General features: G+C 45.3%; 1 protein-coding gene across 1 annotated transcript in view; it reads right to left on the reverse strand.

Annotated features, from left to right (window-relative positions):
* LOC143964037 (relaxin receptor 1-like) overlaps positions 1-19,521 on the reverse strand; it is a 213,937-nt gene that overhangs the window by 3,270 nt on the left and 191,146 nt on the right. The window contains exons 14-16 of the mRNA XM_077473781.1: positions 17,765-17,836; positions 10,451-10,680; positions 4,683-5,093 (exon numbers count right to left, since the gene is read on the reverse strand). Coding sequence (XP_077329907.1) covers positions 4,683-5,093; positions 10,451-10,680; positions 17,765-17,836 — 713 coding nt within the window. The remainder of the gene's footprint in view (positions 1-4,682; positions 5,094-10,450; positions 10,681-17,764; positions 17,837-19,521) is intronic.

Consider the following 19,521-nt stretch of genomic DNA (forward strand, 5'->3'; position numbering starts at 1 on the left):
TTTATTATTATTATTATTTTTTTTTTTAAAGGGTTAGGGGTTAATTTATTACATAGTATTCATTTGTTGTATTTATTTTACATTTATTTATTATTATTAGTAGTAGTACACTTTATCAATGATTTCACCCGATATTCCATGCAACGTCCAACGAGGATGCACACATTATTCAATTCAGTTTAAAAAGTGTGTGACTCTTGGGTGACATAAATGATACATTGACATATTAGTATACTTTTGTAAGTTTATTCAGCTTTAAGGTAGTTGCATATCTCACATCGAAAGTGTAATATTTATTCTATACACATCAATGATTTTACTATACAGTGCCTTGAAAAAGTATTCATACCCCTTGAAATTTTCCACATTTTGTCATGTTAAATCCAAAAACGTAAATGTATTTTATTGGGATTTTATGTGATAGACCAACACAAAGTGGCACATAATTGTGAAGAGGAAGAAAAACAATAAATTTTACAAATAAATATGTGAAAAGTGTGTGTTGGGGGGGAGGGGCATTTGTATTCAGCCCCCTTTACTCTGATACCCTTAACTAAAATCTAGTGGAACCAATTGCCTTCAGAAGTCACCTAATTAGTAAATAGAGTCCACCTGTGTGTCATTTAATCTCAGTATAAATACAGCTGTTCTCTGAAGCCCTCAGAGAACCTTAGTGAACAAACGGCATCATGAAGGCCAAGGAATACACCAGACAGGTCAGGGATAAAGTTGTGGAGAAGTATAAAAAAATTTTCCCAAGCTTTGAACATCTCACGGAGAGTATGACACAACTGCAAACCTACCAAGACATGGCCATCCACCTAAACTGACCGGCTGGGCAAGGAGAGCATTCATCAGAGAAGAGCCAAGAGGTCCATGGTAACTCTGGAGGAACTGCAGAGATCCACAGCTCAGGTGGGAGAATCTGTCCACAGGACAACTATTAGTCGAGCTCTCCACAAATCTGCCCTTTATGGAAGAGTGACAAGAAGAAAAACATTGGTGAAAGAAAGTCATAAGAAGTCCTGTTTGTAGTTTGTGAGAAGCCATGTGGAGGACACAGCAAACATGTGGAAGAAGGTGATCTGGTCAGATGAGACCAAAATTCAACTAAATTAAAGTCTAAAAACAAAATGCTATGTGTGGGGGAAAACTAACACTACACATCACCCTGAACACACCATCCCCACCGTGAAACATGGTGGTGGCAGCATCATGTGGTGGGGATGGTTTTCTTCAGCAGGGACAGGGAAGCTGGTCAGAGTTGATGGGAAGATGGATGGAGACAAATACAGGACAATCTTAGAAGAAAACCTGCAGAGACTTGAGACCGGGGTGGAGGTTCACCTTCCAGCAGGACAACGACCCTAAACATACAGACAGAGCTACAATGGAATGGTTTAGATCAAAGCATATTCATGTGTTAGAATGGCCCAGTCATAGTCCAGACCTAAATCCCATTGAGAATCTGTGGCAAGACTTGAAAATTGCTGATCACAGACACTCTCCATCCAATCTGACAGAGCTTGAGATATTTTACAAAGAAGAATGGGCAGAAATGTCCCTCTCTAGATGTGCAAAGCTGGTAGAGACATCCCCAAAAAGACTTGTAGAGAAAGGGGGTTCTACAAAGTATTGACTCCGGGGGGCGCCATACAAATGCCCCCCCCCCCCCTTTCACATATTTATTTGTATCATTTATCATTTTCCTTCCACTTCACAATTATGTGTCACGTTGTGTTGGTCTATCACATAAAATCCCAATAAAATACATGCATGGTTTTGGATGTAACATGACCAGATGTGGGGAATTTCAAGGGGTAGGAATACTTTTTCAAGGTAACTGTACATCAGCATGCGGTTTGGGAAGAAATATTTATTTGTGATGAGTATACTGTATGTAACACTGGATAATGGTGTTTGTAGGTTTTTGGAGAAAATAAGCACACTGATATAAAACTTTTCAATGATGACATTTATATTAAATTCTATAATCCATTTGTTTAAGTTCAGACGTATTATACATCACTAGAGGGCGCTCTTTTGTTAAACTTGCATATTCCAGGAATACCGATTTACTGCTTTTATCACAATCAAAATATTTCATATCGGTACTTAAAAATTAGAATTCCAAGATTTTTTAAAAATATTTTTAACCTATATTTTCCTCACTTATAAAAAATATTATATATATATATCTCTCCTTATCCTTTCCATGCTTCTGTACTGTCCCTGATCTCGTCTTTAGTTCAGAGTCGGTAGTCCGCCTCGTGCAGAACACGACTCCTCTCATTCTACCCATTTCCTTTTGAAGCTCTGCGGTGCTGTATGCACACTCCAAACTAAACACCAGGTGCACAAAAAAGCGCACAGGGTCTACACAAGGTCCACCTCTGAAGAGAAAAGACCTGATCTCTCAGAGCACAAGGCTCCGGACAGGGACTGGGGTACTCTTGGTCCACCCAGCCGAAAACCAGACGGATCCCCATCTTCAGGAGGCCTGCCGAAGCAAGGCCTACCCAAGTGCTAGGTGGGGCACCCTTGACCCCATTCAAGGGGGAAAACCTGACCTAAAGGCCACATGCCCTCCAAGACTTTCAGGGGGGAGCCCGAGGACCAGAGGTGTCAAACTCTATTTCATTGCGGGCTGCTTCAGCAGTATGGATGCCCTCAAAAGGGCCAGTTGTATCTGGAGTGTGCTACATTGCAGAGTGCAGCACTCAGGACTAGGCTACGTACAGAGTTTAGGAGTGTGTTATGTATAAAATGCAGGGTTCAGGTGTGCGATGTGTACAGTGCTGAGTTTAGGCATGCACTACATACCAAGTGCAGAGTTTTAGGGGGGTGCTACATACAAGATTGCAGAGTTCGGGGGTGCGCTATATACAGAGTGCAGAATCAGGGGGTGTTTTATGTACAGAATGCAGGGTTTAGGGGTGCACTACACACAGCGTGCATAGTACAGGAGTGCACTGTGTACAAAACGCAAAGTTGAGGGGTGCGCTGTGTACAGACTGCAGAGTTCAGGGGTGCACTGTGTACAAAATGCAGGGTTTAGGGGTGCACTGTGTACAGAATGCTGAGTGCAGGGGTGCGCTATGTATCCAGGGTTTAGGGGTGCACTACACACAGCGTGCATAGCACAGGAGTGTGCTGTGTACAGAGTTCAGGGGTGTGCTATGTACAAAAGGCAGGGTTTAGGGGTGTGCTGTGTACAGAATGCAGAGTGCAGGGGTGCTCTACATATAGAGTACAGAATTCAGGAGTGTGCTAAGTACAGAATGCAGAGTTCAGGAGTGTGCTGTGTACAGAGTGCAGAGTTGCGTGATGTACAAAATGCAGGGTTTAGGGGTGCGCTATGTACAAAATGCAGAGTTCAGGGGTGCGCTACATACAGAGTACAGAATTTAAGAGTGTGCTAAGTACAGAGTGCAGCGTTCAGGAGTGCGCTATGTACAGAATGCAGGGTTCAGGAGTGCGCTATGTACAGAATGCAGGGTTCAGGAGTGCGCTATGTACAGAATGCAGGGTTCAGGCATGTGCCATGTACAGAGTGCTGGTTTAGGCATGCGCTACACGCAGAGTTCAGGGGTGCACTGTGTTCAGAGGTGCGCTGTGCACAGAGTGCAAATTTCAGAAGTACGCTGTGTACAGTGTGCAAAGGTGTGCTATGTGCAAAATGCAGGGATTAGGGGTGCGCTGTGTACAGAGTGGAGCGTTCAAGGGCAGAGTTTGGTACAGAACGCTTCTGTGCTTACAAATGACAGCAGGGAGCGGAAGCAGAAGGGGGGGAGAGCCGGAGGTGGCGTAACCAAGTTCCGTCTCATTCCCCCTACAAAACTGGGTGTGAGGGCCACGTGACAAGGCCTGGTGGGCCTTGTGTTTGAAATATGTGACCTATACTCTTTCCTTTGAGCTCATCTGTTATTTACATGCTGCCACCCCCACTCTTCTCCCTGGGGTACACGTCATCACGCAGGCTGGGCTCACAGCACTTCGTGACAGAGCAGCACTCAGTCCTGGAAGAATGCCACATGAGAAACAAAAGGAAGCTTCAATGACATAACCATGTATGTATAGGGCATTTACTTAAAAAAATAATTTCTCTCTTTGTAAATGCAGTCTGCCTAGGTCCGCCTACTCCTCCAGACTGACACCCACCCATCAACACATTGTAATATTTGCATAACTCCTCCCATAATCCAGCCAACTGTTTGCATCAGGACTGAAGCGGAGTGCAGGGATGTTTTCAGGAAGCTATGTTGGCCTCTCCCACCAGCCATGATCTGCTTGCAGTGGCGTTGCTAGGGGGTGGCTTTTGGGGCTATAGCCCCGAATCTGGGGCCCATAGCCCTGAATCTCTGTAGGGGTCCACAAAGGGAGGGGAGGCTCTCTGGGTACCCTGAGGTAAGGGGGGCTCTCTGAGGACCCTGATGTAAGGGGGGCTCTTTGGGCACCCTGATGTAAAGGGTGCTCTCTGGGGATATATACACACACGTATATTATATACATGTGTATGCCCGCCCAAGCGTATGACTTTCTTTACTATGTTGCTATGGGCTCTAGCCCCAGATCTTTTGTAGACCCAGCAATGCCCCTGTCTGCTTTCATTGCATAAAGAAGCACAGGGGCCCAGCGATGACATCATTTTTTTTACCGTTACCATGCGGTTGTGGTCTTACCTAGGAAGATGGCGATGGAGTATCCTCGAGCGCCAGACCTCTCCGAGCCGTCTGACTGCAGGGGGAAGCACACGCCATTCCGTCCATAGAAATTGCCAAACGTGTCGTAGCTGAAGAAAGGGAAGACGGTAATAAAGAAGCCGAGTCCCCAAATGGCCAAAAGAGTACCCAAAGTCTGCCCGCGCCCGGCTCGGAAGTGGCTGAATGGGAAGACGATGCAGAAGTATTTTTCCAAAGTCATGTATGTGAGCATCAGAACGGAGACCTCCGAGGACAGCATGGCCAAGGAGCCAACCATCTTACACTCCCAGCTCTCCATCCAGGCCTGGGCATGCTTGTTGTACTCTCCCTGGAACTTGATGTCAAAGGCGCCGAGGCAGAACAGATAGAATCCCATGAGGCAGTCTGCACCTGCAGGGAAGGGGGAAAAGAACGTATTACAATAAAAAATTTTTTTTACAGAGATCAGTTTGGAAATTAAAAATTTTCTGATTTTCAGAAATTTTAATAAAACATTTTTAAATTGTAACACGCAATCTTGATGTAGGACACACACAAGAGGATATCGGATGGAGGTCAGTCACATTCCTCTAGTCTTGTTCTGTAACATTGAAAACATTTCACTACTCATCCAAGTAGCTTCCTCAGATCTAATGGAGGTCAAGAACCTAGCCTAATATTTGTGGCCACTCAGGTAACCCCAGTTACCATAAACCCAGACATTCTCAACCCCTAGGGTTCCTCCAGAGGGTTCTGAGGGTTCCTTGAGTTTTGGCTGGGTGACCTTCCAGTTGATGGTGACTGCATAATTTCAGGGCCACCACTGCAAGGGGGACATTCTTCCCACTGTCCAGTGACCAATGTAAGGAACATTCTTCCCAATTTGTCTTTATTAAAAGTCTTGCAATCAATAAGCATAAAATAACTATATATAAATATACATAAATATATAAATATTTACATAAATGAAAATAAATATAGCAAATCTGCTCTCAAACAAAAAAAAAGACTTTACAGCAAAAACATAAATCCTATTACGACTCACACCACTACACCAGACATCAAACTTGTGAGGTCAAGAAACAAACCGTACACATTATGCATGCAGCCCTTCTTCAGAAAGAAGATACTAACCAACAAAAGCTAAGGGAGTGAAAGAAACAGAAAAAGAAAAGAGCTCCTCACCCAGAGATGGGCAGTTCACCAAAGGCAGGTCTGATATTCCTCCATGCCCTCATCCAGACTGCCTGAGGCTCCCTGTCGCTCTCAAGACCCTGAATTTTCCTAACTTCACCCAGAATATTGTGCACCACCACCTCAACAGAGAGGACTTTCTTCCGCAGGGTAATCTGGCACCATGCATTCCATGTGAAGTAACGGACAACTATACTAACTAAAAACAGTGTATCGAAAATCGAAATCCCATCGAGTAGGGAAAGCCCCATACACCCACTCCGCATAACTCATGCAATAGAAAAAGGGGATACCTAGAGCCCTCCCCACCCTTTTATACACCTCTATGTTACAGGGACACTGCAGCAAAAAGTGGTCCATAGACTCCACTTTACAAACACACTCCGCTCTAGGACAATCCCGATCATCCACAGGGTGAGGCTTCAAGTTCCCTCTCACATAGAGCCTTCCATGGAAAGCAAGCCAGGCTTGATCCCTAAACTTCAAGGGGATTCTTTCTAAATTGATTAAACGCAACCCCTCCCTCATTACAGAGCCTGGGCAATCCCTTAAGGCCAGTGACACACTGAAAGCAGAGCTCAAAATCCTCTTCTCCAGAAGTTTCCTGGGGAGGGACTTGATATCCTCCACGGTCACCTGCCACTGCTAAAGTATTTTCAGACACGGGGCAACATAAGCCGGGAGCTTGCCATGTCAGACTTTTCACTGGCCCGCCATCTTCCCAGCATTGCAGAAAAGGCCTAAAACAAGATTGAAAAATACCCACCCATCCCGGCGGGTTCTCTGCTAGCATGTTGCCAAGATTGTACTTTAAAAACAGCAGAGAAAAGAAAACTATTGGGTTGACCATTCCTAGGCCACCCTCCCACCTAGACAGCTAAATTACATTGCGTTTGATCAGGTTCAGCCTACTTCCCCATAACAAAAACAGCTGTACACCCTTGCATAGAGAGATACTGGCAAGATACAGACGAAGCTGACATATAAAAAAAATTGGGACCAGGTACATTTTGAGACAACCCTCTCCCTCAAGGAAAGCTTCAATTTCTTCCAGCTTGCTACTTTGGCATTGGCACACACCAACCCGCTTTCCCAATTTAGATGACCATAGTCACCAGGACCAAATTTGATTCCCAACACTTTAATTTCCTGCTGGGGCTTTGGGAAGGCATCTGGAAGTTCGAAGCTTTCACCCTCCTCACCCATCCAGAAAACGGCACTCTTTTCATGGCTGACTTTAGAACCAGAAGCCTCCGTGTACTGCTCTATCATAGAGACCACCTCCTGCACCTCCTCCGTCCCAGAGACAATAACAGACACATCATCAGCATAGGCCACGACCTTCAAAGGCGGCACACCAGCAATGCCCAAAGGCACCCCCCACAAAGATCCACTCTCTAGCCTTCTTATGAAGGGGTTGATTGCGAATACATATAACAGGAGGCTCAGAGGACATCCCTGGTGCACACCAGAGCCAACCTCAAAACGCCGTCCAACCCAACCATTAACCAGTGGGAAGACCTCAGCCCCTCTATATGTTGTCTTCAGCCAATCTATAACCCTCCCCTGCACGCCGTATCTACCAAGTAGCAAATACAGGTACTCATGATTGACTTTATCAAAAGCTTTCACCTGATCCAATGCCAGTAAGTACTTTCTCCATCCAATAGCCCTGCATCGTTCCAAAGCCTCCCGGACAGGTAAAACCGCTGAAAAGGTACTTCTACCTTGGACCGAGCAGTGCTGATGACTGGACAACAAATCGCCTGCCACTAACGACAAGCGCCAAAAAAGAATCTTCGCCAAGATCTTTCTATCAACATTGAGAAGACTGATGGGGCGCCAGTTCCCAATCATTGAAGGGTCTTTACCTTTTGACAGGAGAATCACAGCGGATTGCCTCATGGAGGGAGGGAGCGAACCCTCTTCTAGACAGCTGTTATAAACCTCTGCTAAAAAGGGAGCCAGAATGGACTTAAAACACTTGTAGAATTCAGCTGTCAACCCATCTGGCCCAGGCGATTTTTTGGTAGCCAGCTTCTCTATAGCATGAACTACCTCATCCACTGAAATTGGTTCTGTCAAATCCATCAAAGTACCATTTCGCAATCCTGGAGTAGAATCCGGAAAGCTTTCCATCTTGTCCCAACAAAGGTCCTTTCTTCCTAGAAGATCTGCATAATATGATCTGAAGATCTCCAGGATCCCTGATCTGGACTTCACCAGGGAACCCGTACTATCCCTCAGACCTATGACCGTCTTAACTGCTATGCCTTGCTTACAGTTCTGGTAAGGATCAGGCGAGTGATATTTTCCATAATCCCTCTCCAGAACCAAGGAGGCATGCCGGTCATATTGACACTTTCTAAGAAACTTCACCTCAGAGATCTCCCCTGGATCTCCTCTATATGAGACAAGACGATCAAGCTTCCTCTGCAAATGCTGGTAGGCAATGTACATACCAAGCTGCTTCTTCTTCATCAATGTAAGGAACATTCTTCTCACTGATCACCAGTGTAAAGATCTATGGCTTTGGCTGGTTGACCTCCCAGTTGATGGTGGTGCATAATTCCAAGACCTTGGAAGATCCAGTTGCATGCCATCAATTATCTTTTTATCAGTCTATATAAGGAAGGTATTCTGACCACCACTGACCACCAATGAATTGTTCAGTGAATGCCTAGACCTGATAATCATTTCAAGGGTTCCTTTGGGCTAAAAAGTTTGAGAAATGCTGCCTTCATCTAATCATCATAGAATTTGTCAAGTGGTACTTTGTCCAAGAACATGATGGGAAGTGTGAAAGTTGGTTTATAGTGAAGCATCATCAACATTACAGAACAAGTCCACTTGAAGGATACTGACTACCACTAGATATACACCATTGGGACCAACATTTTGTGGACCGGGGATCATCACAGCCATATGAACTTGTTGGACATCCCATTCAAATCCAAGGACATTCATTCAGGGTCAGTCTCCCACTTCTTGGCTCTAACGCAGGTTTGGTCCACTGTTGTCAGTCTGCACCGCTAGATCCCAGGTGCAATACGGTTATTGGTTGCTAGGACTACCGGCATCCCTAGCAACCAATATGTCCCTTTTGTGCAATGCCCTCTTCAGCAAGTTTCTCTGTCCAGCTCCTGCCCTCTGCAGCACACTGCTTCTTCAAGCTCCTGCCCCGTGCCTGGCTACAGGGACTTATCCATCAAGTACCCAATCTACAGGTGTATTGTGATGGTTCACAATTAGAATTTAAGGATAAGAAAAACCTGCTCTCTGGTGGAGACACCTGCTCTCTGTTGGAGACACTCTTATAGGGACACCTGCTTTCTGGTGGGGACACCTGCTTTCTGGTGGGGACACTCTGGTGGGGACACCTGCTCTCTGGTGAGGACCCTCTTATGGGGACACCTTCTCTCTGGTGGAGACACCTGCTCTATGATGAGCACACTCTTATGGGGACACCTGCTCTCTGATGGAGACACCTGCTATATGATGGAAACACCTGCTCTCTGATGAAGACACTCTTATGGGGACACCTGCTTGCTGATGAAGACACTACTGGGCACACCTGCCCTCTGATAGTGACACCTACTCTATGGGGTCACTCTGATGGGGACGCCTGATCTCTGATGGAGACACCTGCTCTATGATGGAAATACCTGCTCTCTGATGAGGACACTCTTATGGGGACACCTGCTCTCTGATAGGGACACCTGCTCTGATGGAACCACCTGCTCTCTGATGAAGACATTACTGGGGACACCTGCCCTCTGATAGGGACACCTGTTCTATGAGGTTCATTCTGATAGGGACACCTGCTCTCTGATGGGGACACACTTCTGGGGACACCTGCTCTATGGGGGCACTCTGAAGGAAACATCTACTCTATGGGGTCACTCCAATGAGGACACTTGCCCTCTGATGGGTACACCTGTTCTATGGGGGCATTTTAAAAGGGAAACGTGCTCCATGGGGTCACTTTGATGGGGACACCTGATGTAAAAGGGGCACTTTGATGGGGAAACCTGATCTGTAGGGACACTCTGATGGGAACACTTGATGTAAGAAGAAACTCTGATGGGGACACCAGAGGTAAAGGGCACGCTGATGGGAGAACCTGGTCTATAGGGACACACTGATGGGGACACCTGCTCTCTGGGGACACTCTGATGGGAACGTATGATGCAAGTGTGCACTCTGATGAGGGAACATGATGTAAAGGGGCACTCTGATGGTGGTATAAATACTGTTGAAATGCAATGGAAATTGTACACTTTTTTGGACAGATATGCAATGACTACAATCATTCTGAATCATAGCACACACCTGAGAATCGGACCTCACTGGAAGAAAATTTTCGTGACCAGACCTCTTTGAATATTAATTCAATACCCCTGATTTAGAACATGTAATTTTCCACTAAGCAGCAGAGTGGGTGATATGGGCAAGTTCTGCTTTGAGGAAATTTTGCAGATGGCATCAATAAAGTGGTCAGAAATGTGTCCTGGATCGCTCTAATTGGCATAGTGCCCGGGATATTACGTTATCTGCATGTTTGCCACACTCACAACAGAGAGACTTGATAGACATGGCATGCTGGCAGTTCTCGGTGACTATGAATGATCTCATGCAGATCACAAACAGGTTCCCGAAGCAGGTAACGCAGGCCATGACCCAGACGAAGACTCGCAGCAAGATGTTGGCCAGTAGGTTTTCAAAGGAAGAGATTCCATCACTGTTCGGCTTACAACTGCGAACGTGCGGGGAGTAACTACAATACTGGAACTTCTTGAAGTATCTAGAAGGCAAATGGGAGAGACATGAGAGGTTTGTTACAGAAATAGTAGCAGAGAAGATTTCACATTGGTCTCATATAAAGAAATATCTATCGTTGCTAAAATTGATCTATTGTTAAGATAATGTATTGTTGCTTGGGTGGCCTATTGTTTCTGGGGGGTCTACTGTTGCGGGGGGGGGGGGGGCTGTTATTGTTGTTGGGGATCTATTGTTACTTGGGGGGTCTATTGTTGCTGGCTGCAGGGCATCCATATTACTGCTTTGCTTGTTATCATTAACAAAGTCCATACAATTTACTTAGCACCACAAAATGATACTTGGTTCTGTATTCTGTAAAAAGAGGCAGTGCTAGGAGGTGGGTAGGGGTGGAACTAAGGGACGGTACTCAAAGGTGGGTAAAGGGTGGAACTAAGGGATAGTGCTCAGAGGTGGGTAGAGGGTGGAACTAAGGGATGGTGTTTAGAAGTGGGTAGAGAGTGGAACTAAAGGAAGGTGCTCAGAGGTGGGTAGTGGGTGGAACTAAGGGATGGTACTCAGAGGTGGGTAGTGGGTGGAACTAATGAACGGTGCTCAGTGGTAAGTAGTGGGTGTAACTAAGGGACAGTAATCAGAGGTGGGTAGAGGGTGGAACTAAGGGACAGTACTTGGAGGTGGGTAGAGTGTGGAACTAAGGGATAGTGCTCAGAGGTGGGTAGGGGGTGGAACTAAGGAACAGTGCTCAGAGGCAGGGCCATCTTAATAACATCATGGACCCCTGGGCGAAGTAATGCGGCACGATATGCGTGTGATGACAAGGAGCAAGTGTGGCTAAATAATGCTACATGTTGGGCATGGCTTTTTAGTCTGATTAGACACAACAAATACACAAAAACAAGAAATTATCCCAAAATTGAACACACTGCCCCCCCCCTCCCAATACACTGACCCCCTGTATAATCCGACTCTTTCTCTGTACACACTGCTCCCGCCGCCCCTCCCCCCGGTTTGGATATTCTAAGGTTTGGGGTTTGGATAGTATAGGGCAGTACAGGTAAAGATTTTGATTTGGTCAAGGTTTGGGTTTGGGCGGTATGGGTGATGGTTTGGATAGTATAGGGCAGTATAGGTGAAGGTTTGGATAGTATAGAGCAGTATAGGTGAAGCTTTGGGTAGTATAGGGCAAAATAGGTGAAGATTTGGGTAGTATAGGGCAGTATAGATGAAGATTTGGGTAGTATAGGGCAATATAGGTGAAGATTTGGGTATTGCAGGGCAGTATAGGTGGAGGTTTGGATAGTATAGGGTGAAATAGTGCCAGGTTAATGCTGTATGTAGTGACAATGTGCCTTGGTCACTTACAGTATTGCTGGATACAAAACTCCTGGGGGCTGCTGTGTTCTCTCCTCCTCAGCTTGAGTCAAGTCAAGTCAGTAGAAGGAGTGGAGGCAGCCACACCCCTGGCTCTGCCCACGAATTCCGGTTGCCTCTGGAGGGGGAGTGTATCAGGCAGCCTCCCCCCACCCCCCACACCACTGACACTCCTGCTGACCCGTTCGACTTGACAAAACAGTACATGTTTACACACTAAGCTGCAAGGGGACAGGGAAAGTGCAGGGGCCCCAATGCAGCTGGGGCCCTCAATGCAGCTGGGTCCCCTGGGCAGTGCCCAGGTGTGCCCTCTCATTAAGACGGCCCTGCTCAGAGGTGGGTAGAGGGTGAAACTAAGGGACGGTGCCCAGAGGTGGGTAGAGGGTGGAACTAAGGGACGATGCTCAGAGGTGGGTAGTGGGTGGAACTAAGGGACGGTGCCCAGAGGTAGGTAGAGGGTGGAACTAAGGGACGGTGCTCAGAGGTGGGTAGAGGGTGGAACTAAGGGACGGTGCTCAGAGGTGGGTAGTGGGTAGAACTAAGGGATGGTGCTCAGAGGTAGGTAGAGGGTGGAATAAAGGAATGGTGTTTAGAGGTGGGTAGAGAGTGGAACTAAAGGATGGTGCTCAGAGGTGGGTAGGGGTGGAATGAAGGGACAGAGGTGGGTAGAGGATGGAACTAAGGGACAGTGCTCAGAGGTGGGTAGAGGGTAGAACTAAGGGACGTTTCTCAGAGGTAGTCAGTGGGTGGAACTAAGGGATGTTGCTTAGAGGTGGGTAGTGGGTTGAACGAAGGAACGGTGTTAAGAGGTGGGTAGAGAGTGGAACTAAAGGATGGTGCTCAGAGGTGGGTAGGGGTGGAATGAAGGGACGGTGCTCAGAGGTGGGCAGAGAGTGGAATGAAGGGACAGTGCTCAGAGGTGGGTAGGGGGTGGAATGAAGGGACGATGCTCAGAGGTGGGTAAGGGTAGAATGAAAGGACAATGCTCAAAGGTGGGTAGATGGTGGAATGAAGGGACGGTGCTCAGAGGTCGGTAGAGGATGGAATGAAGTGACAGTGCTCAGAGGTGGGTATGGGGTGGAGACAAGGGATAACCCGGGGGGGGGGTGTATCTGCACCTATTCCCTGAGAAAAGAAGCTCCTGGTGTCATTAACAATGAATGCCATTGCAATGCACCACGGATAATGAGGACCTGTCGCTGTGTGTCGTGATGAAGGCATTATTATGCGCACAAGTGTAAATGAGCCCAGAATGATTCATTAATGAATACAGAGCTGCATTAATTTGTGTCTTTTATATCTGCCTGCAAATTTCTGTGGTCATGGAAAAATAATGAGTGTCAGCCGGAAAAAATTGTGCTGAGATTACCGTGACTATACGGTGCATTTATTAAATGAAGTCCGTGTCACTTTGTAAATAATTACCGAGAAAATCTCGTTGACTTTTCTGACAGTGTCTTCGGCCCTATGCCTCTCTCCCCTTGCCCACCATTACAATGAACCCAGAGAAGAAGGAGAAGAAGCCGGGGGGCGGGGGGTCGTACTTCTGTGCAAAACTTTCCATTATCCATTTCTTTAATTCATAAAAAAACTGCGACGTTAGCAGCAAAAGTATCCAACGACAATATATCTATACGCATTGTGGTCTTGGCGTGGTTAAGGGCACTAGCTCTGGATTATTGGAGTGGAGATTTCATTGCATTTATTAATAATAGTAATAATTTTTTTGAAGATAAATGGATTAATGAGGACTTATTGTGGCATCACATTGATTTTCTATACGATTGCTTTGGTGAAAGCAGGACAATCACATAGACGTTAGCACTTTAGAACTTTGTTTGCATGCATAATTGATCACAAGGTTTTAATCATTTGTTTGTGATGCACAACTAGGAGGTGTTTTTTTTTTTGTACTATTCTATGTATTCTTTTATAGAGAAAGATACTTAGCTGCCATTAAAGCTTTCACATTATACATCAATTCCTTTAAAAATGGTATCATCTACAAAAATGCATCTTTCATCAGTAAAGAAAACCTGTCCTTGAGCCCCCAGTCATTTCATATAGCATCATCTAAGCACCATCTCTCCAGTCAACACTCTTTCTTCTATTTGTCAATCAGAGGCGCAAATTAAATTGGACGAATGGAGGTCAAGTGAGGGCAACGGCAACATCTGTGATAAACACCAGATATACACAGACAATAGCAGACAAGTGCACAGGCACCAGAGCTTACAAGGTTGTATTACTGTATTATGGCTGGGCCAGCTACTTAGTCCAAGGGTTAGTTGCCTGACCAAAGATGGCACCATCTTTTTGGGGTGAAAAAAAATGGAAGCAATCAGTGTTTCAATTCAACTCATCACACCTATATGAGCATGTTGGACAGTCCATCCCGGAGCCATGAGCATTACTATGAAGCTGCCCCCCCCCCCACATGGCCAATATTATGGAGTTGTTCCCCCTCTTTGTGGCTATAAGAACCCTCATTCTTCCGGGAAGGGCTTTCCAGAAAATGTTGTGAATATGGGAATATGTGCCCATTCGTGAGGTCAGGTTCTGATGTTGGATGAGAAGACCTGGTTCACAATCAGCGTTCTAGTTCATCCTGAAGGTGACTAGTAGGGTTGAGGTCAGGGCTCTGTGTAGAACACTTGAGCTCCTCCTCTATGATTTTGTTGGACATCCCATTCCAAAACCATGGCCATTAACAGAGTTTCCCCTCTTTGTGGCTACTACTCTTCTGGGAAGACTTTCCACAAGATTTTGGAGGATGTCTGGACATTTGTGCCCATTTGTGAGGTCCGGTACTAAAGTTGGATGAGAAGACCTGGCTCACGATCAGCATTCCAATTCATCCTAAAGGTGTTTAGTAGGGTTGAGGTCAGGTCTCTGAGCTTGCTGGACATTCCAAAATCTACATCTACAAAAATGCATCTTGTATCCGTAAAGAAAAGCTGTCCTTGAGCCCCCAGTCATTTCATATAGCATCATCTAAGCACCATCTCTCCAGTCAACACTCTTTCTTCTACTGGCTAATGAGAGGAGCAGTTGGAAATATGGAGGTCATCTGAGGCTGGCAAAGTGAGGGCAGAGACATCTGTTATAAACAGCAGGTGTACACACACAGACAATAGCAGAAAAGTGCACAGGCACCAGAACTTACAAGGTTGTATTATGGCTGGGCCAGCTGCTTAGCCCAGGAGTTAGTTGCCTGACCAAAGATGGCACCATCTTTTTGGGGTAAAAAGAAACTGAAGAAATCAGTGTTTCAATTAAACTCATCACACCTATATGAGCATGTTGGACAGTCCATTCCAGAACCATGGGCGTTACTATGAAGCTGCCCCCCTTCCTCCCCACATGGCCAGTAATATGGAATTGTTCCTCCTCTTTGTGGATATAACAACCCTCATTCTTCCGGGAAGGGCTTTTCAGAAAAATGTGTCTGTAGGAATTTGTGCCCATTTGTTGGGTCAGATACCGAGACTGTAGACCCAGCTCAACATATTGTGCTCCACATTGAGCACGCTGAGGATAGTCACTTTTCTGGCTATATGGAAGGGTTTACAACCATTTTAATAGAGAGCTGCCAGCTTGTTGCTATAACCGCCTCCACCCTTCTTGAAAAGCTTGACTTTGAAGATATTGGAGGGTGTCTGTAGGAACTTATGCCCATTTGTTGGGTCAGATACCGATGCTGTAGACCTGGCTCACATATTGGGCCCCTCATTGAGCACGTTGAGGATAGTCCCTTTACTGGGTATATGGAAGGGTTTACAACCATTTTAATAGAGAGCTGCCAGCTTGTTGCTATAACCTCCTCCACCCTTCTTGAAAGGCTTGACTTTGAAGATTTTGGAGGGTGTCTGTAGGAATTTATGCCCATTTGTGAGCTCATGTTGGATGAGAAGGTCTGGTTCACAATTGGCATCACAATTAATTCCAAAGATGTTAGAGCTGAGGTCAAGGCTCTGAGTTTGTAGAACATCTCATTCCAACATCATAATAGGGAGCTGCCTCCACTGTTTTGATAAGGCTTGCCACAAGATTTCGGTGCCAATTCTTACAGTTGGTCAGCATAGCTCCCAACAATCCTTCATTTAGAGAGGCTGTCCCTCTTTGAAAACCAAAAAAAGCCTCCTCTGTTCTGCTAAGACTTTCCACAAGAATTTGGGAATATATGCCCATTCGTGAGGTCAGGTACTGATGTTGGATGAGAAGACCTGGTTCACAATCAGTGTTCTAGTTCATCCCGAAGGTGTTTAGTAGGGTTGAGGTCAGGGCTCTGTGTAGAACACAAGTTCCTCCTCTTATCACACCTATATGATTTTGTTGGACATACCATTCCAAAACCATGGCCATTAATATAGAGTTTCCCCTTTTTGTGGCTACTACTCTTCTGGGAAGACTTTCCACAAGATTTTGGAGGATGTCTGGACATTTGTGCCCATTTGTGAAGTCAGGTACTGAAGTTGGATGAGAAGACCTGGCTCACGATCAGCGTTCCAATTCATCCCAAATGTGTTCAGTAGGGTTGAGGTCAGGTCTCTAAGCTTGCTGGACATTTCATTCCAAAACCACAGCCATTATTATGGAGTTGGCTTCCCAATGTTTTGGGAAGGCTTTCCCCAAGATTCTGCAGTAATTTCATACAATTGGTCAGCATAGCTTCCAACAGTCCCTTTTTTGCAACAAAACAGCCCCTGCTGTCATGGGAAGGCTTTCCACAAGAGTATGGGAATTTGTGCCCATTTGTGAGGTCAGGTACTATTGTTAAAATGACAATTTGTGAGCCTATTCTTCTCAACCAATTCATCGCAAATGTGTTCAATAGGGTTGAAGTCCAAAAGGAGTTCAGTAGGGTTGAGGACCTGGCTTGCTTTCAATTCATCCTAAAGGTGTTCAGTAGGGATGAGGTCAGAGCTCTGTGCAGGACATTCGAGTTCCTCCACACCAAACTGGTCACACCATGTCTTTATGGAGCTGGCTATGTACATATGTACACAGGGGACAATCATGGTGGAACAGAAAAGAGTCTTCACCAAACTGTTACCAGAAGGTTGGAAAAGCACCATTGTCTACAATGTTTTTGTATGATTGAGTTTTACAAGGACCCTACAGGTATTCATGTTAGATCAGAGGACCTGGCTCACAATTGGTATAGTACATACAATTCCGAAACTATAGTCATTAATACAGAGTTGCTCCCTTTGTGGTTTTAACATCCTTCGCTCTTATCTGAGAAGACTTTCCACAAGACTTTGGAGAGTGTCTGTTGGAATTTGTGCCCATTTGTGAGGTCAAATATTGATTTTGGATTAGAAGACCTGGATCACAATCCAATACCTCCCAAGGGTGGTCAGTAGGGTTGAGGTCAGGGTTCTGTGTAGGACACTCCAGTTCCTCCACACCAAACTGGCCACACCATGTCTTGGAGCTATGGAGCTGGCTTTGTACACAGGAGCATAGTCTTGTTGGAATAGAAAGTGTCTCCTATTCCAAGATGGTAAACTGTTACCACAAGGTTGGAAGAGCACAATTGTCTACAATGTCTTTGCATGATTGAGTATTAACAGGACCCTTCAATGGAGACACCTGAACCTAATGATTTGGAGTGGGGGTCAATGTAGTTTTGGCTATATAGTGTACACTTTCACATTACTGAGCATGCATAGAGTTCACATAAAAACATATTTTGGAGGTCAGATCTGCTTTACGACTTAACTTGTACTTACATGTGAGACAGATTGGCCATTTTAGAGAACATGCGGTTACTGATGTTGGTGATCTCTATGCCCTCCATGATCCTGTGAAGAAAGGAATGTAAGCATATGAGATGGTGCACAAAAATGATAGAACGGAGGTGGGGGCCTTCATCCCCATCTGTCTTCCACATATAATGCAGTTTTATCATCTGTACCTTTGTGATTTGATGGAAATTCACGCCTTTAGACATGTGTATAGAAGAATTGACACCTATGAAGACCGATGAAGACCCCAACACCAAGGATGGGATTATGTAACTGACATGGGGCCTCTACATGTATCACACTTCCTATCCTGTGCTCGTGTGCATCTATAGGTTGAACTCTATTTCTATTATCTTTTCTTTTTTTGTCTCCTAAATACTTTTTGCTCCTTGGTATCCCTTTCTTAACTCAGAAATTCCTTCCCATCCCCCACCAACCCCACATAACTCATCTCTAGAAAGAAGAGGAACGATGAAGGGAGATGTAGATATGGAATCTCTTCTTAAATAGGGATAATATAAATAAGGTGAGATGAAAAACACAAATTAAATAATTATTATGGGAGGATTTTTTTTTTTTTAAATAACAAACGTCAGGTTTTAATGAAATCTGATTGGGGTAGACATACAAATTATTAATGTGTGTCAGAATTCATTACACGGATAGACATGTGAAACCCCAGATACAGAGCAAAGAGTATAAATAGTAATAGAAACCTCTTTTGATATATAAAAAGTGGCAAAATCACAAATACACAAACTGAACAGAGGCTAGCGAGATTTTTGTGCAATCAAAACACAAAATGGAGGTTTAGTTAATGTTGTTTATAAAAAAAATAAAAATAAATCAAAGTAGGAAACGTTTGCACAACCCACCCCCAACAATCCTATGATCTCCAGTGCCATCCATTGACCATAATCCACATTATACCTGATTGAGGTATTTTAGAAAAAATACAGCATTATGGCCACTAGAGGGCACTTGGCATTCAGTTCCCACACCCCCATAATTTGGTTCTCATACCCCCATCAATTGGTTCCCATTCCCCCCATCACTTGGTCCCCATACCCCCCCCCATCACTTGGTTCCCATGCCCCCCCCCCCCCATCATTTAGTTCCCATGCCCCCCCATCATTATGTTCCTATGCCCCCATGCCACAATCGTTTAGTTTCCATACTCCCCATCGTTTGGTTTCCATACTCCCCATCGTCTGGTTCCCATGCCCCCATCGTCTGGTTCCCATGCCCCCATCGTCTGGTTCCCATGCCCCCATCGTCTGGTTCCCATACCACCATCATTCGGTTTCATACCACCATCATTCGGTTTCATACCACCATCATTTGATTCCCATACCCACATCATTTGGGTACCATACCCACATCATTCAGTTTCAAACCTCCATCATTTGGTTCCCAAGCCCCCATCATTTGGTTCCCATACCCCCCATCATTTGGTTCCCATACCCCCCATCATTTGGTTCCCATACCCCCCATCATTTGATTCCCATACTCCCCCATCATTTGATTACCATACCCCCCATCATTTGTTTACCATACCCCCCATCATTTGATTACCATACCCCCCATCATTTTATTCCCATACCCCCCATCATTCGGTTTCATACCTCCATCATTTGGTTCCCAAGCCCCCATCATTTGGTTCCCATACCACCATCACTAGGTCCCCACACCCCCATTATTTGGTTCCCATACCCACATCATTCAGTTTCATACCTCCATCA

The sequence above is a fragment of the Lithobates pipiens genome, unplaced genomic scaffold (genome assembly GCF_037356315.1).
Source record: "Lithobates pipiens isolate NorthernLeopardFrog02 unplaced genomic scaffold, aLitPip1_a1.2 Scaffold_1, whole genome shotgun sequence".
NCBI lineage: Eukaryota > Metazoa > Chordata > Amphibia > Anura > Ranidae > Lithobates > Lithobates pipiens.